General features: G+C 42.1%; 1 protein-coding gene across 1 annotated transcript in view; it reads left to right on the top strand.

Annotated features, from left to right (window-relative positions):
• The window catches only part of syt6b (synaptotagmin VIb), a 42,219-nt gene extending 17,091 nt beyond the window's left edge, over window positions 1-25,128 (top strand). Inside the window, exons 2-7 of the mRNA XM_066670987.1 lie at window positions 14,904-15,279; window positions 17,071-17,647; window positions 21,094-21,214; window positions 21,303-21,474; window positions 22,247-22,397; window positions 24,117-25,128. Coding sequence (XP_066527084.1) covers window positions 14,904-15,279; window positions 17,071-17,647; window positions 21,094-21,214; window positions 21,303-21,474; window positions 22,247-22,397; window positions 24,117-24,188 — 1,469 coding nt within the window. The 3' untranslated portion in view covers window positions 24,189-25,128. The remainder of the gene's footprint in view (window positions 1-14,903; window positions 15,280-17,070; window positions 17,648-21,093; window positions 21,215-21,302; window positions 21,475-22,246; window positions 22,398-24,116) is intronic.
• The last annotated feature ends 424 nt before the right edge of the window (window positions 25,129-25,552 follow it).

The following is a 25,552-nucleotide window of genomic DNA, read 5'->3' as shown; positions in this document are numbered from 1 at the left end:
TGCTGAACAGTGAAGAGATGGGTGTCACCTCACCATCAGAATTACAGCTTAAAGATGCAATCCTGTAAAAGGCACGTCTCTAGTGTGATGACACTTGTTGGACAGTTAAAATGTGGTCAGGGGCCATCAACGCAGACGTGGATACGACGTCAGTCGACGTCACAACATCAATTTAACCCAATATCAACATCTACAGTGTGCTTCGTAACTCACTCACTCACATTTAGCACATTTTGCTTCGGTGGAAGGTTCCTCTCGTTTAAACTCTGTCTGAGGAGGAGCTCGTCCCAAGGAGGAAGCCGCAAAATGTCTCAATCAAATTTAAATATAAAACAAAGGCTGTTGTTGTTCAGATTTGTCCAAAGTCAGGGAACACTGTGGGAGCCAAAACTGTTCTTTTCTGCAGTAACAGGAAAACTGCATGTCCTCTGTGTCACTGTTTTTTTCTATTGATCAGGTTTGTTTTTGTGATTAAACCTCAGAAAGTGAAGTTTAATGATGTTTTAGAATATAGCCAACGCTATCTGCACCTTTCAGCGAGAAGCAGGCTTCCCTACGTGTTTACACACACTCAGCTGTGGAATACAGTGCACACACACATCGAGGGGTCAACAGTGACTTTACATTTAATCTTCAAATCTTGACCAAAACACCATCACACACCAAAAAACCCTGCAGAGCCCTCAGCAACACCTTTATCTTATACACAACCTGCCTTTGTGACTATTGCTCTCTTTGAAGTGTATCTCAAATTGAATTTGGCTACAGACTCCTTCAAGTCAAACCGCTGTGTTCTGAGTTTCAGAGCTGTGAGAGAGCACAGGCATAAAGCATCATTCTTTTATAGCCACAGTCATTTATGTTTTGATGTGCATTTGATGAGCACCCACCACATGTTTCAGGACAAAAGGGGAGGGGTTACATTATTTGAATAATTCCAGCATTGAGTCGTTTTATTTGAAGTTGATTGGGGGAACCCCGCCCCACCCCAATCCATCTAGGAATTCCAACAGTCTCTGGGCCTCAGAGAGACAGAACCTGTTCCTGAGCTAATTCTGAATGGGACAGTGTTCAGTTACTATGTGAATGGTGCACTGCCATCCCACCCCCTCAGTGTTACTCTAACCCACTGAGTTAAGATATAATTGACAGTGACATTGCTTATGCTCACATCAGTCCTCCAGCTGCCTCAAGCTCACACTGAACAGCACATCACTGTAAACAAAGTGGAAAGAGAGAACACATGCACACAACCCCTTACTTACACACTCACTCACACACACACTCACACACAAACACTCCCTCACACACAGACACACACACATATGCACACACACACATACACACACAAATACACACACTCACACACAGACACACACACACACATACACACTTACACACTCACACATACACACTCACACACAGACACACACACACACACATACACACTCACACACACACACACACATACACACTCACACACAGACACACACACATACACACACACACACATACACACTCACACACACACATACACACACACACACTCACACATACACACTCACACATACACACTCACACACAGACACACACACACACACACACACATACACACTCACATATGCACACAAACACACACACATACACACTTACATATGCACACAAACACACACACACACAGACACACATGTGCACACAAACACACACATTCAAAATGCAATTTCAGGAAGGAGAGGCTCAAAAGGACTACTCTGCAGGGACTATCAGGAAAGTGTGTGAGTGTATCCCAGTGCTTTGTAGTGGAGCGTAGGGTCTTGGTTTATGTTTAATGCATTCAGAGCGGAGGGCTGCGAAAACGCTATAGATACCGCATGCAGAAAAACGCTGCAGTTGTTTGCGGGCCTTGTGCACACCGCCAGGTTCAGGTTAACTCCACTACTACAGTTAATAATTGATTTATTCTACAGTGGTCTGTGTGAAATGTGATTATGTTTCCATTCGAGCCTCCTCTTTTTCTCTCAGTCACAGCGGTTATTCACAGTGAAGCCCCCTGACAGTGCATTAACTGTCTCTAATAGAACGGGAAATGATATCTGCAAGTTCTTGGAGTGCCATTAAGGGTCATGCTGAATTGCTTACGATGATTAACACTCATTTTTAGACATTTAGAAATTGATATAGCTTTATTTTATTGGGTTTAAACCTAAGATGAGAGAGTAGGCTTTCTACAGCTGCTCAGTTCACTTTATTTTTAAACATTGATTACAATTTGTGCTCTTAATAATAAAATCACAGTTTTAATTGGTGCATTGACTGTGGAAAGGTGTCCATAGCTGAAGCCCTGTACCCAGTGATTCCATGTCAGCTTCCTCAGGTGCGTAAGAAGTTACAGACAACAGATGAATTCAAGAATAAAATATGCAAATTGGGCGGCGCGGTGGCGCAGCAGGTAGTGTCGCAGTCACACACCTCCAGGGGCCTGGAGGTTGTGGGTTCGATTCCCGCTCCGGGTGACTGTCTGTGAGGAGTTGGTGTGTTGTCCGCGTGGGTTTCCTCCGGGTGCTCCGGTTTCCTCCCACAGTCCAAAAACACACGTTGCAGGTGGATTGGCGACTCGAAAGTGTCCGTAGGTGTGAGTGTGTAAGTGAATGTGTGTGTGTCTGTGTTGCCCTGTGAAGGACTGGCGTACCCTCCAGGGTGTATTCCCGCCTTGTGCCTGATGATTCCAGGTAGGCTCTGGACCCCCCCGCGACCCTGAACTGGATAAGCGGTTACAGATAATGAATGGATGGATGGAATATGCAAATTAGAACATTATTTCAAAGTCCCAAAAATAGCTGTTTGCCTCTAGATGGGTTGAAGATTTTTAGATTAGTTTTATGATTGTTTACAGTTGCCACAGTGCCCTAACGGTTAGAGCAGAGGGCTTAGGGCTGAGAGGTCATTAGTTTGATTTCCACGAGCGGCAGGAAAACTGGGGGCGGTGGGAGTGAAGGAACAGCACTGTCCTCCTCCTCAGTCCATGGCTGAGAGGCCCTTAAGCAAGTGTGTGTTCACTGCCACAGATTAGTTAAATGCAGAAGACACATTTTGTTGTACATTGCACAGTGAGAAATAATTGCACATTTCATTTCATATAAAAGAACTCCATTCACTAATCACCAAAGTAGCCTCAGCTCTTCTCTTACAGAGTTGAGAGCATTGTTCAATAAGTCAATAACTTTTCAATGCACTTCTGTAACTCAAAAGTGATTAGAAACAATGATGTTTTTTTTGTTTTTATCTTTGGCCATAGGATGATTTAAAAACATTAGATTGTATTGCTTCATAAGAGTTTTAGTGCAGTGAGGTTCATTCAACTTCACTGAATTGTTTCAGTTGATTTGCAGACGGTGGCGCAGCAGGTAGTGTCGCAGTTACACAGCTCCAGGGACCTGGAGGAGTGTGGTGTGTTCTCCCTGTGTCTGCGTGGGTTTCCTCCGGGTGACAGTCTGTGAGGAGTGTGGTGTGTTCTCTCTGTGTCTGCATGGGTTTCCTCCGGGTGACTGTCTTTGAGGAGTGTGGTGTGTTCTCCCTGTGTCTGTGTGGGTTTCCTCCGGGTGACTGTCTGTGAGGAGTGTGGTGTGTTCTCCCTGTGTCTGCGTGGGTTTCCTCCGGGTGACTGTCTGTGAGGAGTGTGGTGTGTTCTTCCTGTGTCTGTGTGGGTTTCCTCCTGGTGACTGTCTGTGAGGAGTGTGGTGTGTTCTCCCTGTGTCTGCATGGGTTTCCTTCGGGTGACTATCTGTTTCCTCAGGGTGCTCTGGTTTCCTCCCACGCTTCAAAAACACATGTTGGTAGGTGGATTGGTGACTCAAAAGTGTCCGTAGGCGTGAGTGTGTGAGTGTGTGTGTTACCCTGTGAAGGACTGGTGCCCCCTCCAGGGTGTATTCCCACCTTGCGCCCAATGATTCCAGGAAGGCTCTGGACCCACCACGACCCTGAACTGGATAAGTGCTTACAGATAATGAATGAATTGTGAAAGAATTAAGAGTCTGTTGAGAAACCATTTTCCCACTGTATTTTAAATGGCAACTCTTTATCTAAAGAACATTTTAAATAGGTTCAGGGGCAGGGACAAAGAAGGCCTTATAAAAGCCCATGTGTCTACTGTACCATGAGAAAAAAAAAGCTGTATCTCGTGATGAAAACCAAGCACGTTGTTTGGCCTTTGGCCCTTTGGTTCCAGAGGGATATTGTAGCCATGGCTACAGTCAACACTTTGATGCTAATATCTGGTTGCAATTGACATCTTCAAAGGGCTGCCTTTAAATAGCTCAATATCCACTCCCATGGAGGCCTTGTTGTTGCTTTTCGAAATGAAAATGAGATTTAGGGATATATGGGCTGCTCAATGCTCCCATTGGTTCCTTAGTCCAGCTTCTTCTGTGAATGACTGCTCGTGTCCATCAAAAGCGCTAAGCCTGCTCTTTCCCTCGCTTATCTCTGGCTTGCAGTCCCCCAGTCGCCAGCACAACAAATGCCAATCTAAGCCAATTTCACTAGAGAGAAGGTGAGCACCTACTTGGCGTATGGCGCATGCCGTGGCTTTCTTGGCTTTTCTGTGGGCGACATTGTCCTGTTTTTTTTTTTTTTTTTTTGAGTCTTTTTTTATTGGAGCTATTCTTGTCATTTTAGGAACTGAAACCGTGCTTTTTTTCACTTGTATTTTTTGAGTGGTCTCTGTGCACATTTACTGCTCGTTTCTGCTGAGCACACACTGGCCTGAAGGGTGCTAAGAGGGTGAGGAACATGTTAATAACTTGTTAATGAGCAAGCTACATTTTGCTGCCTTGTTTAATTACTGGATTATTTCACTTATGTTTAATCCTGCTCTACTGACTCTCATTAAAGTCTCATTAAAAGTTGAGATAAAGTTCAAGTAATTTTTTTTTCCAAACCCAAATTAATTTATTTATTTATTTTTTGTATTTCTCGTTTTTTATTCTTCTGCTGATGTATTTGTAATTTATTATATTTGTTATAGATTATAGGAACAACACAATGCTTATGATTTATGATATCAATATTTTTTAGATTATATATTTCTGTGGTGTTTGTTATATATATACATTTTTGTTTCGAGTTTAGCTTCATTTTAATTCAGGACTCTGACTGACCACCATCTCGTTGGTAATTAAAGGTCATGTTTTATAGAGTGAAAACAAACTAATGCATTATTAAATGTTTGTCTGTATTTGTATCTAGATTTTTTGTAGTGTTTTATTTTTTATCTATAATTTATTTAAAGGTTTTATTTAAATTCCATGCAGTTATTTTAATTACTGTTTACAAATATTATTTCCCTAATAGTTTTCTTTTTATTGATATTGATGTTTGATCAGAATAACCAGGTCTAATTAACATCTAATTTAAAGTAATTTAATAATTCTACTAAAAGTATATCAAGTGAGCAGTGTATGAAATAATAAAGAACTTTTTAAAAAGACTACTCTGGTGTATTTGCAATGTCTGTTTGAAACAGTGATTTAAGAAAAAAACATTTGAATAATCACAAGTGGATCCCAATGATTTTGAAACTTATTTGAAGTAATTTAAGGGAAAAAATACTTCCTTTAAAATATTACTGGGGCATTTATAAGATCCATCACATGTAGAATTCTTGAAAAGGCACCAGTCCTTCACAGGGTGACACACACTCCAGGGACCAGAGTGTGGTGTGTTCTCCCTGTGTCTGCGTGGGTTTCCTCTGGGTGACTGTCTGTGAGGAGTGTGGTGTGTTCTCCCTGTGTCTGCGTGGGTTTCCTCTGGGTGACTGTCTGTGATGAGTGTGGTGTGTTCTCTCTGTGTCTGCGTGGGTTTCCTCCGGGTGACTGTCTGTGAGGAGTGTGGTGTGTTCTCTCTGTGTCTGCGTGGGTTTCCTCGGGGTGACTGTCTGTGAGGAGTGTGGTGTGTTCTCTCTGTGTCTGCATGGGTTTCCTCTGGGTGACTGTCTGTGAGGAGTGTGGTGTGTTCTCTCTGTGTCTGTGTGGGTTTCCTCCGGGTGACTGTCTGTGAGGAGTGTGGTGTGTTCTCTCTGTGTCTGTGTGGGTTTCCTCCGGGTGACTGTCTGTGAGGAGTGTGGTGTGTTCTCTCTGTGTCTGCGTGGGTTTCCTCCAGGTGACTGTCTGTGAGGAGTGTGGTGTGTTCTCTCTGTCTGCGTTGGTTTCCTCCGGGTGACTGTCTGTGAGGAGTGTGGTGTGTTCTCCCTGTGTCTGCGTGGGTTTCCTCCGGGTGACTGTCATTGAGGAGTGTGGTGTGTTCTCCCTATGTCTGCGTGGGTTTCCTTCGGATGACTGTCTGTGAGGAGTGTGGTGTGTTCTCCCTGTGTCTGCGTGGGTTTCCTCCGGGTGACTGTCATTGAGGAGTGTGGTGTGTTCTCCCTGTCTCTGCGTGGGTTTCCTACGGGTGACTGTTTGTGAGGAGTGTGGTGTGTTCTCCCTGTGTCTGCGTCGGTTTCCTCTGGGTGCTCCGGTTTCCTCCCACGCTCCAAAAACACACGTTGGTAGGTGGATTGGCGACTCAAATGTGTCGGTAGGTGTGAGTGTGTGTGTGTCACCCTGTGAACGACTGGCGCCCCCTCCAGGGTGTATTCCTGCCTTGTGCCCAATATTCTCAGCCAATGCATCTTTCAGCTGTGTGATCTGATGAAAGTGAAATTCTGTATTAAGTTCAAATAAGTGGCCATTTCTCAGCTTTAGAAGCATCATCGAATGGAGTGATAACACAAGAGCAGGCATTCTGCTGTAGAAATGAGATTTTATGCACAGGGGACACAGACATTACCTGAATGTGAGGTTATCATAGGCCAGCTCCCAGCCCTCTCAGTAATTGCCTGTCTGTAAACTGTTATTAGTGTGGAGTTAGATGTGGATTTTTTCCTTATTGTAAACAGGGTCACAGGGGCACAGAGAGACTTATCTATTCCACAAGTCAGATCTTGACAAGGATTTAAAATAGTCTTGAATGTTTCCCTTAAGGAATTATTGGGATTCCAGGTAGAAGACTTCAAAGAACAAGAAGTTGGTAGAAAAGTGCAGTGTAGCACTGTAGCCCCTGACTGCAGATTGTTCAAATTCATTCATCATTATTTCTCTCATATACATTACACCAAGCTTTCTTCATCACCTGCCCTTTTAAATAAAAAATGTACAGAAGTGCTTACGGAGTGTTACGTTGGAAAACACTAAAGTACATGTTTAAAATTACCTTAAAATTCAGCTTCAGAATTAATGTGCTGCTTCAGTGACTTGCAGTATTGAGAATAGGGCATCTGTCTTTGCTACTCTGGGCTCAGCACTGCAGAAACTGTACTGTGTAACTTTGGGAGAAGGGTTGGAAACATCCATCCATCCATCCATCCATCCATTATCTGTAACTGCTTATCCAATTTAGTGGATATCCCAGTCCTTCACAGGGCAACACAGACACACACACATTCACTCACACCTACGGACACTTTCGAGTCGGGTTGGAAACAATGCCGTAAAAGTGACTTCTGCTACAGCAGTGGGAGCCCAGGAGCAAACATCAAATCTCACCTAGTGTTGCTTTAAGGTGGTCGTTTTTTTCTGCAGTGTGAATGCAGTATGTAATCCATGGCTGCATTAGAGCAAGTTGTATTGTACACTGTGGAGTGTGTGTGGTGAAACACAGCTGTCACAGGGGTGTAAAAGGGAGCTGTATGAATGACTGGGGGCTAATGTCAGATGCACTCTTCTGTGGATTTCATGTCATTGTGAATGTGCAGCAGTGTGAAAAAGACTTATATTGGATGTGCTCACCACCCGACAAAGGGGAGGCAGTTTTTAGCCACTACATTTTTTCTTCACTAATGCTGACTCCAGTGATGGAGCGAACCGAGTTACTAGAGGGGCACAGCTCTAAAAATGTGAGACAGATTATTGCAGCTTATTGTTTCTTCTTTTCTTGTTCTTTATCATGCTGATAATGCTTTGGTTTCCTTTGAAATTATTCTGCATCCACATGCAGCCATGATGCAAACGAATAGATCGCAACACCCGCCATCATTCGGTGGTTACATCCCCCCACTATGACTTTTATTCTTAGCCGAACTGTATGTTTAATGACTGGAGCGGTTCTGAAGCTAATAGAATCAAATGGAAGCTTCTCATACCATTACTTTCAGATTCAGATTTCTGACGTAATCTTTGTGTTTGTTTGTTTCTTTATTTTTAACAAATTAGGCAAGTGTCAGGATATTACTAATGGACAGGTTTACAGGTTTCTATGGAGACCAGGTTAGATTTGAAGAAACTCAAAGAAGGGAAGAACCCTGGGGCTTTAGTTGCTCTCTGCCTTTGATACCAAACAAGCCTAAATTAGATTTATTGGTCCCAGGAAATGCTCCACAAATCCTGGGGTTGTTTCACTATCCCTCTCTCTCTCTTTCTCTCTCTCTCTCTCTCTCTCTCTCACACAAAAAAAAAAAAAAAATATATATATATATATATATATATATATTACTTATTATATTTTTTATTTTTTCTATTTATATTTTTTCTAAGTATATTATACTTATTATTTTTTTTTCACATTTACTACTTTAACATTTGAGTAAAACGTCCCAAACTGAGCCTCATTTAAAAAGCAGTTCAGGCTGAAAATCTCTTTCAACTTTCTTTTGTAGATGTAAAGCTAATTAATATTAATATTTATTATTTAATATTAATATTTGGATATGAAAAATGTCAAAATCTCTAGCCAGGATTCCCCTTCTTTTCCCCTTAGTTTTGGTCTTGTTTTCTTGTACACATTCTTTGTTTACATCCTGTGCTCTTCTAGCCCTGCCCCATTCATTCCCCGTTCCTTGTCTCTGTGTTGGTCCACCATTTGAAGTCTGTTGTTTCCGTGCCCCTATGTTCTCTGAGGTCTTTAGGATCTCTTTCACTCTTGGTCTTTCAGGCTTAGTGTCTGTGTTTCTAGCTTTCTCCTTGTTCCATTGTTCCTTATTATTCTCACTTAATTGTTATTTTCATGTTTACACTTCCTTGTCTGTGTCCCACTTTAGTTCTTGTTCTCGGTCTGTTATCTCTGTGACTGTTCTTAATTATGTGTTTTATGTATTTCTCCTGTATCTCCTGCCCTTCTTTTTATCCCTTTAAGATTCTAGTGCTCATTACCCTTTTGTCTCCTTCTGTCTTCCTTTAGTTTAAGTTTCTAGTTTTTTTTCCTGATCCCTGTTTAGTGTTTTGTTTCTTAGTTTCTCTCAGCCTTTACTTTTACTTTTATATTTACATTTATGCATTTGGCAGACGCTTTTATCCAAAGCGACTTACAAAAGAGCAGCACGATTTATACAAATTACCTTACACTGAGTGCAATACGCCAGGAAGTAATAAGTGCATTAAAGAAAGACTTTCAGTGCAAGAGATACTCTCGGAAGAGCTGGGTCTTCAAGGATTTCTTGAATGCGGAGAGGGTTTCTGTTGCTCTGATGGTGCTTGGAAGCTCGTTCCACCAGCGTGGTACCAGAGATGAGAATAGCCTGAGATGAGAATAGTTGGCGCTCCTTTGAGGAACGGAGAGGGCGGGCGCTAATGTATGGTTTTAAGAGTATATTGAGGAAGATGGGAGCAGAGCCAGTGAATACTCTGAAGGCCATCATTAGTGATTTAAATTTGATGCGAGCAGCTAAGGGTAGCCAATGCAGCTCAACTAATAGGGGCGTGACATGTGCTCTTTTAGGCGTGCTGCAGCATTCTGGATCATCTGTAGCGGTCTCACAGCACAGGCCGGAAGACCTGTCAGGAGGGCGTTGCAATAGTCTAGACGGGAGATTACTAACGCCTGAACAAGGAGCTGTGTTGTATGTTGAGTTAGGTTTGGCCTAATCTTCCTTATGTTGAAGAGGGAGAAGCGGCACGATCGAGCTACAGCGGTAACATGATCTGCAAAGGTCAGCTGGTTGTTGACCATGACACCCAGGTTTCTTACAACCTTAGTGGGAGCCACTGATAGGGACTCTAGCTTGATGCTGATGTTGTGGAGAATAGCTTGCTTGGCTGGGAGGACCAGTAGTTCAGTTTTGGATAAATTCAATTGGAGGTGATGTTCCTTCATCCATGTAGATATGTCAGAGAGACAGTCAGAGATTCGAGTTGCCACTGAAGTGTCACCTGGAGGAGAGGATATATAGAGCTGTGTGTCATACTTGAGTGATTTCAGGTTTGATGCATGTTCTTAGTTGTTTGTTTTATTTTGTGCCTTCTGGTGTTTCGTCTCCTTCCAGTTTGCTTTCCTTGTTCCTTCACTATAATAAATCATCACTGTAGTGGTTTGTTCTCTTTGTGATCTCTTGCCACACCTCCTTCTGTGTAATTTTACTGATGTTCACAGGTGTCTCCTGACCTCTTGACACTGCCCCCTCGTTTGTGTCAGGTGTGTCTCATTTCCCTGTGTTTGTACATCAGCCTTGTTCCTTAGTCTTCACTCTGTTTAGGGAACTAATGTTACCGCCCCCTAGTGATGCCCAGCCGTGCCAGACGAGTGTAGAGTGAGAGAGTAGAGTAGTTTGGTGTCATTATGGATTGTTTTGTCTTGGTAAAATTCCTCATATTTTTGAGCATTTTTCAAAGTTGAACAAGGGGTGAACAGTGTGTTTTGGGGGAAAATGTCTGTTGTTTGTACGAGGCTGAGGATTAACTAAAGAAACAGAAGCTCACTCGTACGTTGTTTAGCTTCGTAGCATGTTCTGTCTGCGTTTGATTTGAATTTGGAGACCTTTCCACCTTAAGTAACGTGAAACAGCAAAAATAAATCAATAATACAACATTAATAATGAGATTATTCCTCTGTGCTGACAGCTATTTAAAGCCCCTTGTCGAATGATTTCTGATATTGATGCCATGGTTTTTCTTCTGCTGCCGAATATCGCTGACACTGATACAAACTAACTTCTCTGTGTTTGAAGCTCTGAGATTGTTCGGTTGGTGTGTTCCTGCTCCGAAGCAGCAGTGCATCGTTATATGATTCCGTCGAAAGCATAAACTGTGTAATGATTGAATAACCTTGCATCATTCCCATCAATATTTCATTTGAGGCAGAAGAGACAGAGACTGACTGTCTGAGAAGCAAATGTGTTTCTCGCTGATGCTCCGAGCTTTGAAATCATCACACCACTAAATCTGAAATGGCTGTTAATGTATTCAGAGCAAAATGTAGCTGACACAGGAGATCCACACACCTGTTAAAGAATGTGCTATGACATTATTGTCAAATTAGCATACTGCATATGCAAAATGAAAGCATAGTCAACAATAGGCCGGTGAAAAGAGAAAAGAGAAGAGACAGGGCCACGTATGAGATAAGAGCTTATTACGAACTACAGTGTTAGAAAACCAAAATACCAAATTATTTATCTTTTGATTTTATGTCATTGCATATCCTTTCTACTCTGGTTATGATACTGGTTGTTCATATTAATGAATACTTCATATATTCACACATTAAAATGCCTTTATTCTGTATTTTTCTTGTGAAAAACATTAAATTGGGCGCGCCACCGTGGTGCAGCTGGTAGTGTCGCAGTCACACAACTCCAGGGGCCTGGAGGTTGTGGGTTCGATTCCCGCTCCAGGTGACTGTCTGTGAGGAGTGTGGTGTGTTCTCCCTGTGTCTACGTGGGTTTCCTCCGGGTGCTCCGGTTTCCTCCCAGACGTTGGTAGGTGGATTGGCGACTCAAAATTGTCCGTAGGTGTGAGTGTTTGAGTGAATGTGTGTGTGTGTGTTGGCCTGTGAAGGATTGGTGCCCCCTCCAGGGTGTATTTCCACCTTGCGCCCAATGATTCCAGGTAGGCTCTGGACCCACTGTGACCCTGAACTGGATAAGGGTTACAGATATCGAATTAATGAATTAAACATTAAATTGCCAATTCCTTCTGAAAGGTAAAAAGAATTGGCACGTGTAAATACATTTATGTTGTGACATCACAAAATGTAATGCACTTAAAATGGGCTTTTTGCAGCTTCTTTTTCATTTGTTTTATTGCAGAAAAGTGGAAAGTACATTAAGATTGTACATACAATGAACTTTTCTTGTGTTCAAAGACTGTATGTGTCACGCCCTCGTCATGTCTGTTTTTTCCGGCCATGTGCTGAGAGCGAGCACATGGCAATGTTTGTTGTTGTTTCCTGTCTCTGCCTTTGTTCCGCCTCCTTGTTCGTCACCCTCGTTATCTGTGTCAGGTGTGTCTCGTCTGTTCGTGTATTTAAGTCCCCTTCCCTGACTTCCTGTGGGTTGAACATTTCACCTTTGTTTTGTTGTGTTCCCAGTCAGGTCCTGTCGTTTTGTGTCCTTCTCGTTCTCATTAGATTCCAGTTCCCGGTCTTGTTGTTTTGCTTGCTTTGTCTAGGTTTATCTCTGTCTGTCTAGTTCCCTCTGTTTAGTTTTAGTTAGTATCTGTCTCTTTAGTCTAGGTTTCTGTTTGATTATCTCTGTCCAAGTCTGCCTGTCTTTGTTTTGTTAACTTCAGTTTAATAAAGTATTCTGTGTTTTAGCGAGTGCGTCCGCCTCAATCAGTCCGCACCCCTCATCCGTGACAGTATGGATCTGTTTTTTTGATTTTGGAATGTGGTTAAGTTGCTTTGGCAATGCTTTATTTCCTACATTTCCTAAAATTATAAGAAGAACGTGTACAGTACGTACAGCAGAGGTACAGTATGTTTAAACAAAAGTAAGATAACTATAGGTTACTCCGATGGAGCTTACTGTTTATTTAGTTTCATGGATTTTGGACTCTTCAAAATAATCTGGAGTGACTGTGGTTTAATGGCAATCTATTTATTAATGTAGTTAACACTAACCCTTAATAACAGTGCTGTTTATATCATAGTTTACAAGTATAAAACGTGTTTTCCAAACACTGCACTCGTGTCATAATGATGAAGGGCAACAACAACATAACACCATTTTTATTGATTCTATTGGTTGAGGATTAAAATATATAAATGCTAATAAATACATTGAAACATAAATCATCCGTGGCCTTAGTCCTACATTTAAGGCATTGTTAATTACTTTCTAAAACTGTTTGTTTGTAAGCTCTCAAATTTGCTCCGGTGGGAAAAGATGATAATGCTGCAAGTGTCAGTGAAATTTAAATTTATATTGATGCACTCACCGTTTGTTTTCTTGGATGCCGTCCAAGCATTCCATCCTTACAGAGGATCCCACAGCAACACATTTGTAATAATCATGAAAAAACGGGTAGATCAGCGTTTTCTTATCCATTCGGATGTATAATCACCTGAGCTGAGAGCAGTAGCCTGCAATGAGATATTTCCTGTGTGGCTGCTCCATGGCCCTTCCTTTCTTTTCATCATTGAGGACTCTATAACTACATTTAGTGCTTTTGCAATTCAGTAAGAAGTGCACACTGCAGTGCTAGTGTTAGCAATGTGATGATTCTTGGAATCTGGGGCTGACTGAAAGCTCGGTTATTATCCAGATACTCACCCGCTCAATGGCTTTTAGAGAGGAAAAAATACCCCTTCGGATTCCTGAGAATACGACATGTACCAGATCCAGAAAGCACATGACACTTAGTCTTCTTTCTTCTTACAAGTGTTTGCCTTCTGTTTAATGTTTATTTTCAGTATCACACTTGATGACAGACAGGATGGCAACATTATCATACCAGTAGCACAACTCTGTTAAGTTCACTGCAGGCAAATCACAAGCAGAGGTTTGAGGAAATGTAATATCTTCAAAGTAGGACTGGGGACTTGCTCTTACATTTTGAAACCAAGATGTACACAGCGGGCGGCACGGTGGCGCAGCAGGTAGTGTCGCAGTCACACAGCTCCAGGGTCCTGGAGGTTGTGGGTTCGTGTCCAGCTTCGGGTGACTGTCTGTGAGGAGTGTGGTGTGTTCTCCCTGTGTCTGCGTGGGTTTCCTCCGGGTGTGAGGAGTGTGGTGTGTTCTCTCTGTGTCTGCGTGGGATTCCTCCGGGTGACTGTCTGTGAGGAGTGTGGTGTGTTCCCCCTGTGCCTGCGTGGGTTTCCTCCGGGTGATTGTCTGTGAGGAGTGTGGTGTGTTCTCCCTGTGTCTGCGTGGATTTCCTCCGTGTGACTGTCTGTGAGGAGTGTGGTGTGTTCTCCCTGTGTCTGCGTGGGTTTCCTCCGAGTGACTGTCTGTGAGGAGTTGGTGTATTCTCCCTGTGTCTGCGTGGGTTTCCTCCGGGTGCGCCGGTTTCCTCCCACGGTCCAAAAACACACGTTGGTAGGTGGATTGGCAACTCAAAAAGTGCCCGTAGGTGTGAGTGAATGTGTGAGTGTGTGTTGCCCTGTGAAGGACTGGCGCTCCCTCCAGGGTGTATTCCCGCCTTGCGCCCAATGATTCCAGGTAGGCTCTGGACCCACCGTGACCCTGAAGTGGATAAACGGTTACAGATGATGGATGGAGATGTACACTGAACGATCACTGCATTAAGAACACCTACCTATATCTGCGCTCATTGTCCATTTTATCAGCTCCACTGAGGAGCACTTTGTAATTCTACAGCTACAGACTGTAGACCATCTGTTTCTCTTTCATACTTTCCTAGTCCCGTTTCCTCTACAGTGTTCAGGACGGACTACAGTGTGTAATTGCAGAACTATAAAGTGCTCCTGCGAGGTCAGTGTAGTTGCTTCTAATTCAGTGTATGTATCAGACTGGTATCAGTTGTAGGACTAATGCTCATGACAATGTCTAGATGTTCAACGTATAAAATGCTACTGTCAAATTTCAGCCAACCTAGACATAGTCCAGCGTGGTACTGTAGCATTTCTTGGTGCTGTTTCTTTCCTAAATGTTCACTCTCTTTTGTCTTCCTGTTTTCTCCTGCCCCTGTTGCCCTCATCAGGAATCTCTTTCAGTGTCCTGCTGCTGGTATTTCTCCTGTGTGGCCTGTTGCTGCTAGTAGTCATAAGCTTCATCGCTTGGAAGCTGTGTTGGGTGCCCTGGCGAAACGAAACCCTCTCTTCCAGTGTCACGGCCCTCACCCCTGCCCGCTCGGACAGAGAGCCCACCAGAGAAGGTGAGCAGGACTTTTTCCCTGGTCAAGGAGACATCATGGCAGCCAACAAGCTGAAGGGACCTGAAAACTTCCTTGAGGCAGCAGTGAAAATTAGTCATACGTCGCCAGACATCCCCACGGATGTGCAACTGTCAATGAAGGACCACCTTTTGAGGCGCACACGCATCGCGCGGCAGACCACTGAGCCAGCGTCCTCCAACAGGTCAGAACTTTTTAAAGGTTTACTATTTTTAACATCTGAAAGCTGCCATTATTCTTAATGTTTACGGTATAATTTAAAGTATGTTTAAATATATATATATATCCTAGGGACCCCTACATTTTCTACTGAGGTAACCTAGGAAACGCTAAGGCCATTGTTTTAACTGTAGCTTTAACAAAACATGATATCTGAGGTTATCAATAGAGCACAGGTCTGGTCAGTGTTGCCTTCGCTTAGACAAAATATATTTCTTTATTTTGTCCGTGATGAAACACCATGGTGTCTGTGGAACACTAGGTATAACTCAAAACCTTCTCCCTGAGCTGAGAATAACTGAGTGTATTAACGTATGCAGTTATCACACACAATACAACGTGATCTGTACATGTTTTACTGGCAGAGAGTTTTGAGGTTAGTTGAAGTCACTCCTAATTGAGTTAAAGCTTAAAATCCCATAACTGTCAGGCAACATTAGACCCGAAAGCAGTCTCTAGATTTTATTGAGTGTGTTTAGCTGACAGGAAATCTTTCTCTCATTATGACTGAGGTAAATGGAGACAGACGCTTGTGGCGAACAGTAGTGCTGTTTGTGATTAGTGTTAAATAACCTGAGTGTGAACACTCAGCCCCAATATTATTCCCAGAGCTATATATCTGTCCTCCGACACTTGGAACTGCGGAGCTATTGCTTGTTTGTTTGTTATATTTAATTGTATTTGTGTAACCTAGAAAGGCACTGAATTCTGTTTAAACAGTGGCCAGAATATTCAAGTGAACCCTGTGGGATGTACTACGTTTTTAATAAATGGCATTAAGTTCATTAAGTGGTCGAATTATGTGATCTGTTCTTCATCTAAGTCACAGGTAAAGACAAAGTCAAGGTGCTAAATCAACAATTACATGTCATAAATGTATTGTGGACCTGATTTTATTGGGAACCCATAATTCACTACATTTACGTCAATGTTTAGTCATTGTCTTGTTGGGACTTTTCAACTGATGCTGAGTCTAGGCCCAGAGACAGCACAGCACCTCCAAATCCCGATGCCCCCTCCACCTTAATTCATAGCTGGAATGTTTTCATGTCGGTATGCGGTACCCTTTTTATCCCATGTGTAGAGATGTGAGTTCTTCCTGAAATATTACATTTAGAGAATCTGGTAAACGAACTTGTTTTTGTTCGACCTGCATTCTTACTTTACCTGTTACTGCAAAAGGAGTAGAGAAACAACTAAATCATCTCCATTTTGCAGACAGTTTCTCCAGCTGCAAACTGAGTAATACCGAAACTCATCGATTGCATCATAAGCCTTTGAGCATTATGTAAATCAATAATAATTGATCATGTGTCTTGTCTTCTGAGATCTCTCTTGTTGCGGCATGGTTCAAATCAACGGATGCTTTTTTTGAAAAACAGATAAATATAGTATTTTGAATGAACATTTCCAGTTTAATTTCATTGATTGGACTTTGTTTTTGATTAAGTCATTAGCCTGTATAGTTTTCCAACCGACCCGGTGGATGCTTGAATGTTCTATTGAATATTGAAGTACAATAACGTTGTTGAAAGTTTACACAGATTCTTGTTTTTACTGTAACTTTGAGGAAGATCAGATCATATTTTAAGGTGCCAGTAATTCCACAAGGTTCAGTTTGTTGTTCTACTATATACTTGAAGCACACTGTTAATTAGCCTTTGGTCTCTAGGCTTGATTCAAATGTAGATTGGCAACTGAAAGCCAAATGCACATGAATGGTTCAGGAGTTTTAAATGTAAATATACTTCTCCAGGCATAGTTCCTTCAAAAAGCACCTACCCCGACAGATGCACCATGTTACCAGTGTGGACCGCGGGAGTGAATTTCTGGATGTGGAGGACCACCCCACCTGCACAGCCGCATCCCTAGGCCGAATACAGCCCGAACTGTACAAACAGAACCCGCAGGAGGCAGAGGACTCATCCAAGAACGGAGCAACAAAAAATTGTGGCAAGATCAACTTCTCTCTCAAGTATGATTACGAGGGGGAACTCCTGCTTGTCACCATTATTAAGGCTCTGGATCTGCCAGCCAAGGACTTGTGTGGTAGCTCAGACCCCTACGTAAAGATCTACCTATTGCCGGACCGAAAGTGTAAGTTCCAGACCCGTGTACACCGCAAGACCCTAAACCCCACGTTTGAGGAAACGTTCCAGTTCTCCGTGCCCTATGAGCAGCTGACAGCCAGGAAGCTGCACCTGAGCGTGTTTGACTTTGACCGCTTCTCTCGGCATGACATGATCGGAGAGGTGATACTGGACAACCTCTTCGAAGCGTCTGACCTCTCGCGGGAGACTTCCATCTGGAGAGACATACAGTACGCCACTAGTGTAAGACAATGCATCCTTTTTGTACCTCTGATAAGCTGAGACAGGGAAGATGCTCATCTGCTCTGGTGTTAAATCAATGTATTCATAATGAGGAAGGCTCTAATATACGCTGAACAATCACTGAATTAGGAACACCGACTTTATATCAACACTCAGGAGCAGTCTGTAGTTCTACACTTACTGACTGTAGTCCATCTATTTCTCTGCATACTTTCATATCCCCATGTCAACCTGTTCTTCAACGATCAGGACCCCACAGACCACCACAGTGACGTGTTGGGGATGTATTAGTGACTACAGAGTGCTGTGTGGTCAGTGGAGCCAATAAAATGGACATGTAGAAACAAGGTATTTGTTCCTAATCCTGATTGTTCAGGGTATAAAGCATCTAGGGAAAGCAATCCTCAATATTCTTATTAAAACATTATTGATTACATAGATCATGGTTGGTTTAAACAGGCTCCCAAGGGGCACAGTGCTCTAAAGGTTGGCCCTTTCATCAGGAGATCGCTAGGGAGATCCCCAGTGATGTTTCAGCCATCTAAGGCTGGGAGTCCTAGAGAACATAATTGGCCTCACATTCTGAGTGGATGGGAGAGCTATGTCTTTCCTTGTGGTGCTTGTTAACACAGGTGTCTGTTAGCTAATGTGCCATATCTGGGAAGTTTGTGTTCTCCTTGAATGCGTTTTTCAGTAGCACTGTTTTTTAAAATGTGTTCTTAAAAGGTACTTTTTCATAATGAGATTCTTTCAGAATAAATTGTGGCAAAAGCATATCCAGTGATACAGACTTAAAGGGACCATCTACAATTGTAGGGAAATGCTGTTCTCTCTGGTTTATGTTCGGAAGCTTTACGTCTTTTAAGGTAGAACGGTATGTTAGAAGAAAACAAAACGACGGAGATTAACATGTCAGTAAGTTTTTTGAATTTCCACAAAAACTTGAGTAGTTTCTTTTGTAGCACATTCGTTCTGCGTTTACTTTCATGCAGTTAGTGCTCTTCCATATTTAGAGACATTTTCAACTTGAGTAATCCAAAAATAAGTCAGTATTATGCACTTATAGAGCAGGAATAGGACAACACCCACATCTCAGTTCCTGTTTTTCAAAATTTGGAAATCTCTCCATTGTTTAAATAAATCCAGAAGCCTTTTATCTGCCATGAGCAGAGAGACAGAGCATAGTCTGCCTAGCATACTGGATCGAGACCCTTTGTGGTTTTTTTTTAACAATTTACAGCCACCGAGTCTTAGTAAATACCAATAGGAGAACAAGCAAATGAAAACATCCTGAGAATTGTATACAATTTTTTTGATTAAAAATGTGAATGTCGCTTCTAAACCTCTGTGGATTTAACTTTATTAACAAAAGATACCTATTTTAATGATATCCTTTGTACATTTTAAGGTCATTTGTGGGTCTCTACTTATAGCTGGTGTAATGACACTGTCAAATGATCACAAAAAACAAACTCTTTGGGTATTTCTTGAACAATGTCCTGCCCTCAGCAGTTGATGTGTTGTAAGCTGAGCGTAGTTTATAAAAGATACCCTGCAGTCTTCTGTCCATTGACCTGAACCAGCTGTAAAGTGCAAACTCATCATATGATCACTTTAACAATCAGGCTCTAATTGCATTCTTAATTATCTCTCAGCAGGCCTTGAAGCCTAGCTAATAATTCTGTTCTATGGATGTGGGAATAAAAGCCTTCATGCACAGTGTTAGTGAGTTAATGGGACTTTCGATGTGTAATGTTAATGATGCTTCTGTCATGCAAGCCCAGCAAACTGAGCTCCAAATGAGTCGGTGTTCGTGATTCATAAAACTGTGATATTTGAAATACAGCATGCTTTAGAATTGTGCAGGACATAATACAGAAAAGTGCTGAGAATTAAAATTGTTTTCATTTTGTAGTCTGCATGTTATCTCCCAAATTGCACTGGGTACAGAGAATTGGAAGCTTATTGTTTAATTAAATGGGGCGGCACGGTGGCGCTGCAGGTAGTGTCGCAGTCATACAGCTCCAGGGACCTGGAGGTTGTGGGTTTGATTCCCGCTCCGGGTGACTGTCTGTGAGGAGTGTGGTGTGTTCTCCCTGTGTCTACGTGGGTTTCCTCCGGGTGACTGTCTGTGAGGAATGTGGTGTGTTCTCCCCGTGTCCGTGTGGGTTTCCTCCGGGTAACTGTCTGTGAGGAGTGTGGTGTTCTCCCTGTGTCTGCGTGGGTTTCCTCCAGGTGACTGTCTGTGAGGAGTGTGGTGTGTTCTCCCTGTGTCTGCGTGGGTTTCCTCTGGGTGACTGTCTGTGAAGAGTTGGTGTGTTCTCTCTGTGTCCGCGTGGGTTTCCTCTGGTTGCTCCGGTTGCTCCGGTTTCCTCCCAAAGTCTAAAAACACATGTCAGTAGGTTGATTGGCGACTCAAATTGACAGTAGGTGTGAGTGTGTGAGAGTGTGTGTGGCCCTGTGAAGGACTGGCGCCCCCTCCAGGGTGTATTCCCGCCTTGCGCCCAATGATTACTGGTAGGCTCTGGACCCACCGTGACCTTGAATTGGATAAGGGTTACAGATAATGGATGGATGGATGAATATTCTGACCAATATTGTTGTCATGGTTGTCATAATATAAAAAGGTTTACGTTTGTTTACATGTGCATTAAATGGTAAATGTTCTCCTGGCTTCAGTTGGGACAGCGTTTATCAGATGAAGGAAAAAATCTAATCAGAACTGCACAAGCTACAAGCAAGTTTTACATTCTGTTGATTTTCTAACCTTAATAAGTTAAGACATCTTCTACAGGGACCAATCTGGCACCATTTCTGTTTATTTGGAGAGAATAACACTGGAAAATGTAAGACACCTGCGATGGCAAGCATCACATTGAGTAAAAGGGAACAAGGGAGAGGAAGAGAGAGCAACTGTTCCTCTTAGAGACAGGAAGACCATTTACTCTCATGGATATGGCTTGGGTATCACTGGAGATCTCTCTAGAACAAAACCAACCCAGAAATATCTCCAGAAACAATGTTACACGGTCATTACTTTACTATAGGAATCAAATTACTGACTCTGGTTTTGCACACACCTCTTAGTTCTGCTAGCAATCGGGGCTCGTGAAGTGTGTTTGTACAGACTTTCATTTTGAATTAATCTCATCTCATTCTTTATTAATGCTCTACTTGTGGTGTTCTGGGATCTGACTCCAGAAATGATCCAGTGTCTCCATATTTGGTGCGTTTGACAGTAACTTAGCAAGGCTGCTCGTGCTCCAAATCCACTGTTCCAAAGGCCGTCTGAGAGCGTTCTGTACCCTCCATTAAATCAGACAGAAAAAGACCATGCTGCTGAAAGTGAAATATTTGAAAAAAAAAAAGTAGAATTTGAACTGAAGTTAATGAACACGGAATGGCTCAGGATGTGTGTTATGTGTTTGTTTTTCTCGCTCATTTAGGAGAGTGTAGACCTGGGGGAAATAATGTTTTCCCTTTGCTACCTTCCCACTGCTGGGCGACTCACTATAACTGTCATCAAGTGCCGGAATCTCAAAGCCATGGACATAACTGGTTATTCAGGTACATCTGTGTGTGTGAGTGTGGGCTTTTGACCGTGATGTAATCTGATCATGAAGTGTCACACATGTAGCCCTTTGTTCTCTGGCAGATCCGTACGTGAAAGTGTCTCTGATTTGTGACGGGAAACGATTGAAAAAGAAGAAAACGACAATAAAGAAGAACACCTTGAACCCCACTTACAATGAAGCTATCATCTTCGACATTCCTCCAGAAAACATGGAGCAAGTCAGCTTACATATATCCGTTATGGATTATGATTTGTGAGTTTGTTTTTTAAATAAAGTTTTATTAAATGATTTATATTATAGCAATATCACTTTTTTTACACAGAGCTTGCTAATCTTTGCACCACAGAACATACTATCACATACATTGCAAAGATAAAAGAATAAGTTTGATTTGACTGTGTTTTCTTTTACAATGATATCAAAATATTGTTTATATTCATTTGTCCGACTTTAAGGTATTAAAGTTAAAAAGATTTTTCATCCTGGACTGCTTTTTAAATCAGGAACAATACAGGGCACCAATCATAACAGTAGGGTGACCAGATCTGAGATGGTGAAAAAGAGGACACGTCTCCGAATGTTTACAGAGAAGGTTATCGACCAATAACAGTAGCTCTACAGTCAGACCGTCCAATCAGAAGACTTTAGGCTACTTCACCACGCCCCCTTCTCACTCAAGCGAACCAATCGGAGTAGGGGAGGGCGGGACTAGTTTGTGAACAAAACGCTTCTCGGAGTTCTATGCAAGTTCTAGAAAAACAAAATCCCGGATGTTTGTGAAATTCTGCCCGGACACTTTTTTTTAAGTCTAAAAAAGAGGACATGTCTGGGTAAAAGAGGACGTCTGGTCACCCTACATAACAGACCATTAGTACATTGCATATAGAGCATAGAGTGCTTTAGCCACAGAAATATAAAAACAACTCATTGCTAAAATTAGAAATATTCTAGGGACGTAAACAGTTTTCCTGTAGAGGTTTAACACAGTTATCTGTCGCATCTGTTTCCTGTGTTTGGTCGACAGAGTGGGACACAATGAGGTCATAGGTGTGAACCGTGTGGGCAGTCATGCTGAGGGGCTTGGCAGGGATCACTGGAATGAGATGCTGGCTTACCCTCGGAAACCCATCGCTCATTGGCATCCACTCCTAGAGCCTAAGAAGTCTGAGAAAGAGGTGACAGCCTTTGCTCGAAAATGAGAACCAAGAGAAAACCTCAAAAATACACACCGTGTTACCATCCACTTTAGAAACACCTTTTTAAAACACCCCATATTTACACACACTGGCTCCAACACTTTTTGGCTCCAAAATACAGGAACATATTTATTGAGTGGAGCCTGTCTCGCTTACAATTTATCAGCCACCTATTTATATCTGTGGCCATTTTCTGACCCATGTTGAGCAGAAATGGTTTCAGTAATGGCTCGTTCTCAGCCTGGAAGTATTGAAGCCATGGTAGTGTCTGTGCTGCTCTTCTGGGTCTGTACAGATATTAACTTTACTGTTAAGCCCCTTTCACACCATCACCACACATGCTGTTTTATTGTAACGCTATCAGCATGCCAATGTTTACAGGGCTGTCAGACAGAATAAGAAATCAAATTCTAATTATTTCTTTGTTTGAGGTTAAATATTTGAATATATTCATTCATTCATTATCTGTAACCCTTATCCAGTTCAGGGTCGCGGTGGGTCCAGAGCCTACCTGGAATCATTGGGCGCAAGGCGGGAATACTCCCTGGAGGGGGCACCAGTCCTTCACAGAGCAACACAGACACACAAACACACATTCACTCACATACTCACACCTACAGACACTTTTCAGTCGCCAGTCCACCTACCAACGTGTGTTTTTTGAGCGTGGGAGGAAACCGGAGCACCCGGAGGAAACCCACACAGACACAGGGAGAACACACCACACTCCTCACAGACAGTCACCCGGAGGAAACCCACGCAGACACAGGGAGAACACACCACACTCCTCACAGACAGTCACCCGGAGGAAACCCACGCAGACACAGGGAGAACACACCACACTCCTTACAGTCAGTCACCCGGAGGAAACCCACACAGACACAGGCAGAACACACCACACTCCTCACAGACAGTCACCCAGAGGAAACCCTCGCAGGCACAGGGAGAACACACCACATTCCTCATAGACAGTCACCCGGAGCGGGAATCGAACCCACAACATCCAGGTCCCTGGAGCTGTGTGACTGCGACACTACCTGCTGCACCACCATTTGAATATATTTGAATTTTAAATACATTTTTAAATAATTAATAAATAATTCTGGAAATAAAACAAGAAGAGATATTAGGCTCTACATTTGTAGACATGGCCCAAGAACAGAAATAAAGCATAAGACCACAGCACATGCTCGTAAGTGTGTGAAAGAAGTATAAAGTGGTAATTTGGTATCTGCTCTCAGACAATAAAATAAAAGCCTCTCTCAGAGCCGAGCTCAGGCTGGATACTTTATAAAATCAGATTCATTCTTCTCACTCCCTTTAAAAGGTGAACTGCACCAAAGACACAGAACGGTGAACATTTCTGCATGGCAGTGTGTGCAGGAGCCAATGTACAATAATAAAACCAAAACACCATTTAATTTACATCCTAATAAGCAGCTCTCAGTGGATTCAACATGTAATCTTTTGTAAAAATTATTTTAATTAACATTTATTATGGCCTTGTGCCCAGTGATTCCGGGTAGACTCCGGACCCACCGCCGCCCTGAACTGGATTACGGGTTACAAACAATGAATGAATTAATTAATTAATTAATAAATTAATAGTATCATTTTGTGAAATAATATAAATAAATTATACATCGTAAATCTTTCTAAATGAAATGTCCTCTTCCTGTATTCTCTCTCTCCACTCAGTGGAAGACCCGCACTGCGAGCTTTGACAGTCAGGGGTCCTGTCCATCTCCTCGACTCCCCTCCAGCCCATAGGGGTGTGGCTAGAGGCTCAGGCCTCTCTCTAAAGGCTTCTCAAAAGCTGAGGATCTGCCAGAGAACTGTAGTAAAACCCACGTCCTGAAGACGACCTGTGGCACGACACCTGTCTGTTTGGACACGTCTTATGGTACAGACAGAAGGAAGACCAAGCTTCTGATGGGAATCAGGTTTTTTTCTTATCTTCAGCGGAGGTTTCTGCCATGGGCTGGAGTCATCAGTCAGGTCCAGAGGATTATGAATTGCGATATATATATATTTAATTGCACCCAAATAGGCAATTAATATAGTGTATAATGAATAGTGTATTTTATGCTTTAATTAACGTAACCTTAGTTAAATACAGAATAACGTTTCCTTCTCTTGGGTTTAGAAATGATTACAAGGTTTTTGTTTGATTGTTTGTTTGTTTGTTTGTAAACTGGTTCAGTGCAAGGAGGTGAGGCACATATCTGAGTTTGTGTGAATTAGTTCAGGAGAACAGAGTACTCTTCCTTGTGCTGGTTCGTGATTCTTTGAGTTTAAGATCAAAGCCAAGAGACAAATCTATTTCAATAGTATTTTACATTATTTACAGATTTATTTGTTTGTTCAAACCTTTCTAAATTACTTAGCTTTTCTCTAAACTTAAAGTATTGTAGATAATTTGATACAAGGAGATGTATAAATCTTATATGAGTATCCTAGATAAAACAAAGCCTTGTTATTTATCATATCAGTATTTTTCCTATTTCCTATTTTTCCCATTTTCACTGTATCTTCTCAAGGTATTTTTTGGGTTTACGACGTTATTTAAAGAGCAAATCCAGGTGGTTTATTAGTGTATCGCTTTCTGCGTGGTCCGGGTTAGTGTAGACCTGACATTTTCTATATCTTTCATGTCCTCAGAGACAGCAGAAAACCCGACCATGGCATCTTTGACTTGTTCAGAACACAGAATGGCTGCTATATTTATATATATATATATATATATATATATATATATATATATATGTTTGTTGGATAAGTTGTTTTTGGCTTTGACATCCTTCAATGTTTATGTCATTTACCTGGAAAAAAAAACAACCTGTACTGCATTTTCCAAAACTTTCACACACAGTCATTATTATACCGTCTATTTCTGTAAAATGAAGATCATTTACTGTGAAGACAGCTCTGACAAAATCACTATAGCACTATAACATTCCCTAGCAGTATAACATTATCTAGATTATGGTATGGTGTTTGAGCCAGTCAACGTGTCTTCCACATCTCACCCCCCTCCATCATTCTACGTAAGGTGAACTTGGCACGGCAAGAGACAATTGTAATTTTACTAAGAGGCAGTCAGAGGCTGTGTTTTAGTTTCCAGATTATTCCAT

Source organism: Hoplias malabaricus, chromosome 5 (genome assembly GCF_029633855.1).
Source record: "Hoplias malabaricus isolate fHopMal1 chromosome 5, fHopMal1.hap1, whole genome shotgun sequence".
Classification (NCBI taxonomy): Eukaryota; Metazoa; Chordata; class Actinopteri; order Characiformes; family Erythrinidae; genus Hoplias; species Hoplias malabaricus.
Note: the sequence above shows the minus strand (reverse complement) of the source record. Positions and strands in the feature narration are given on the sequence as shown.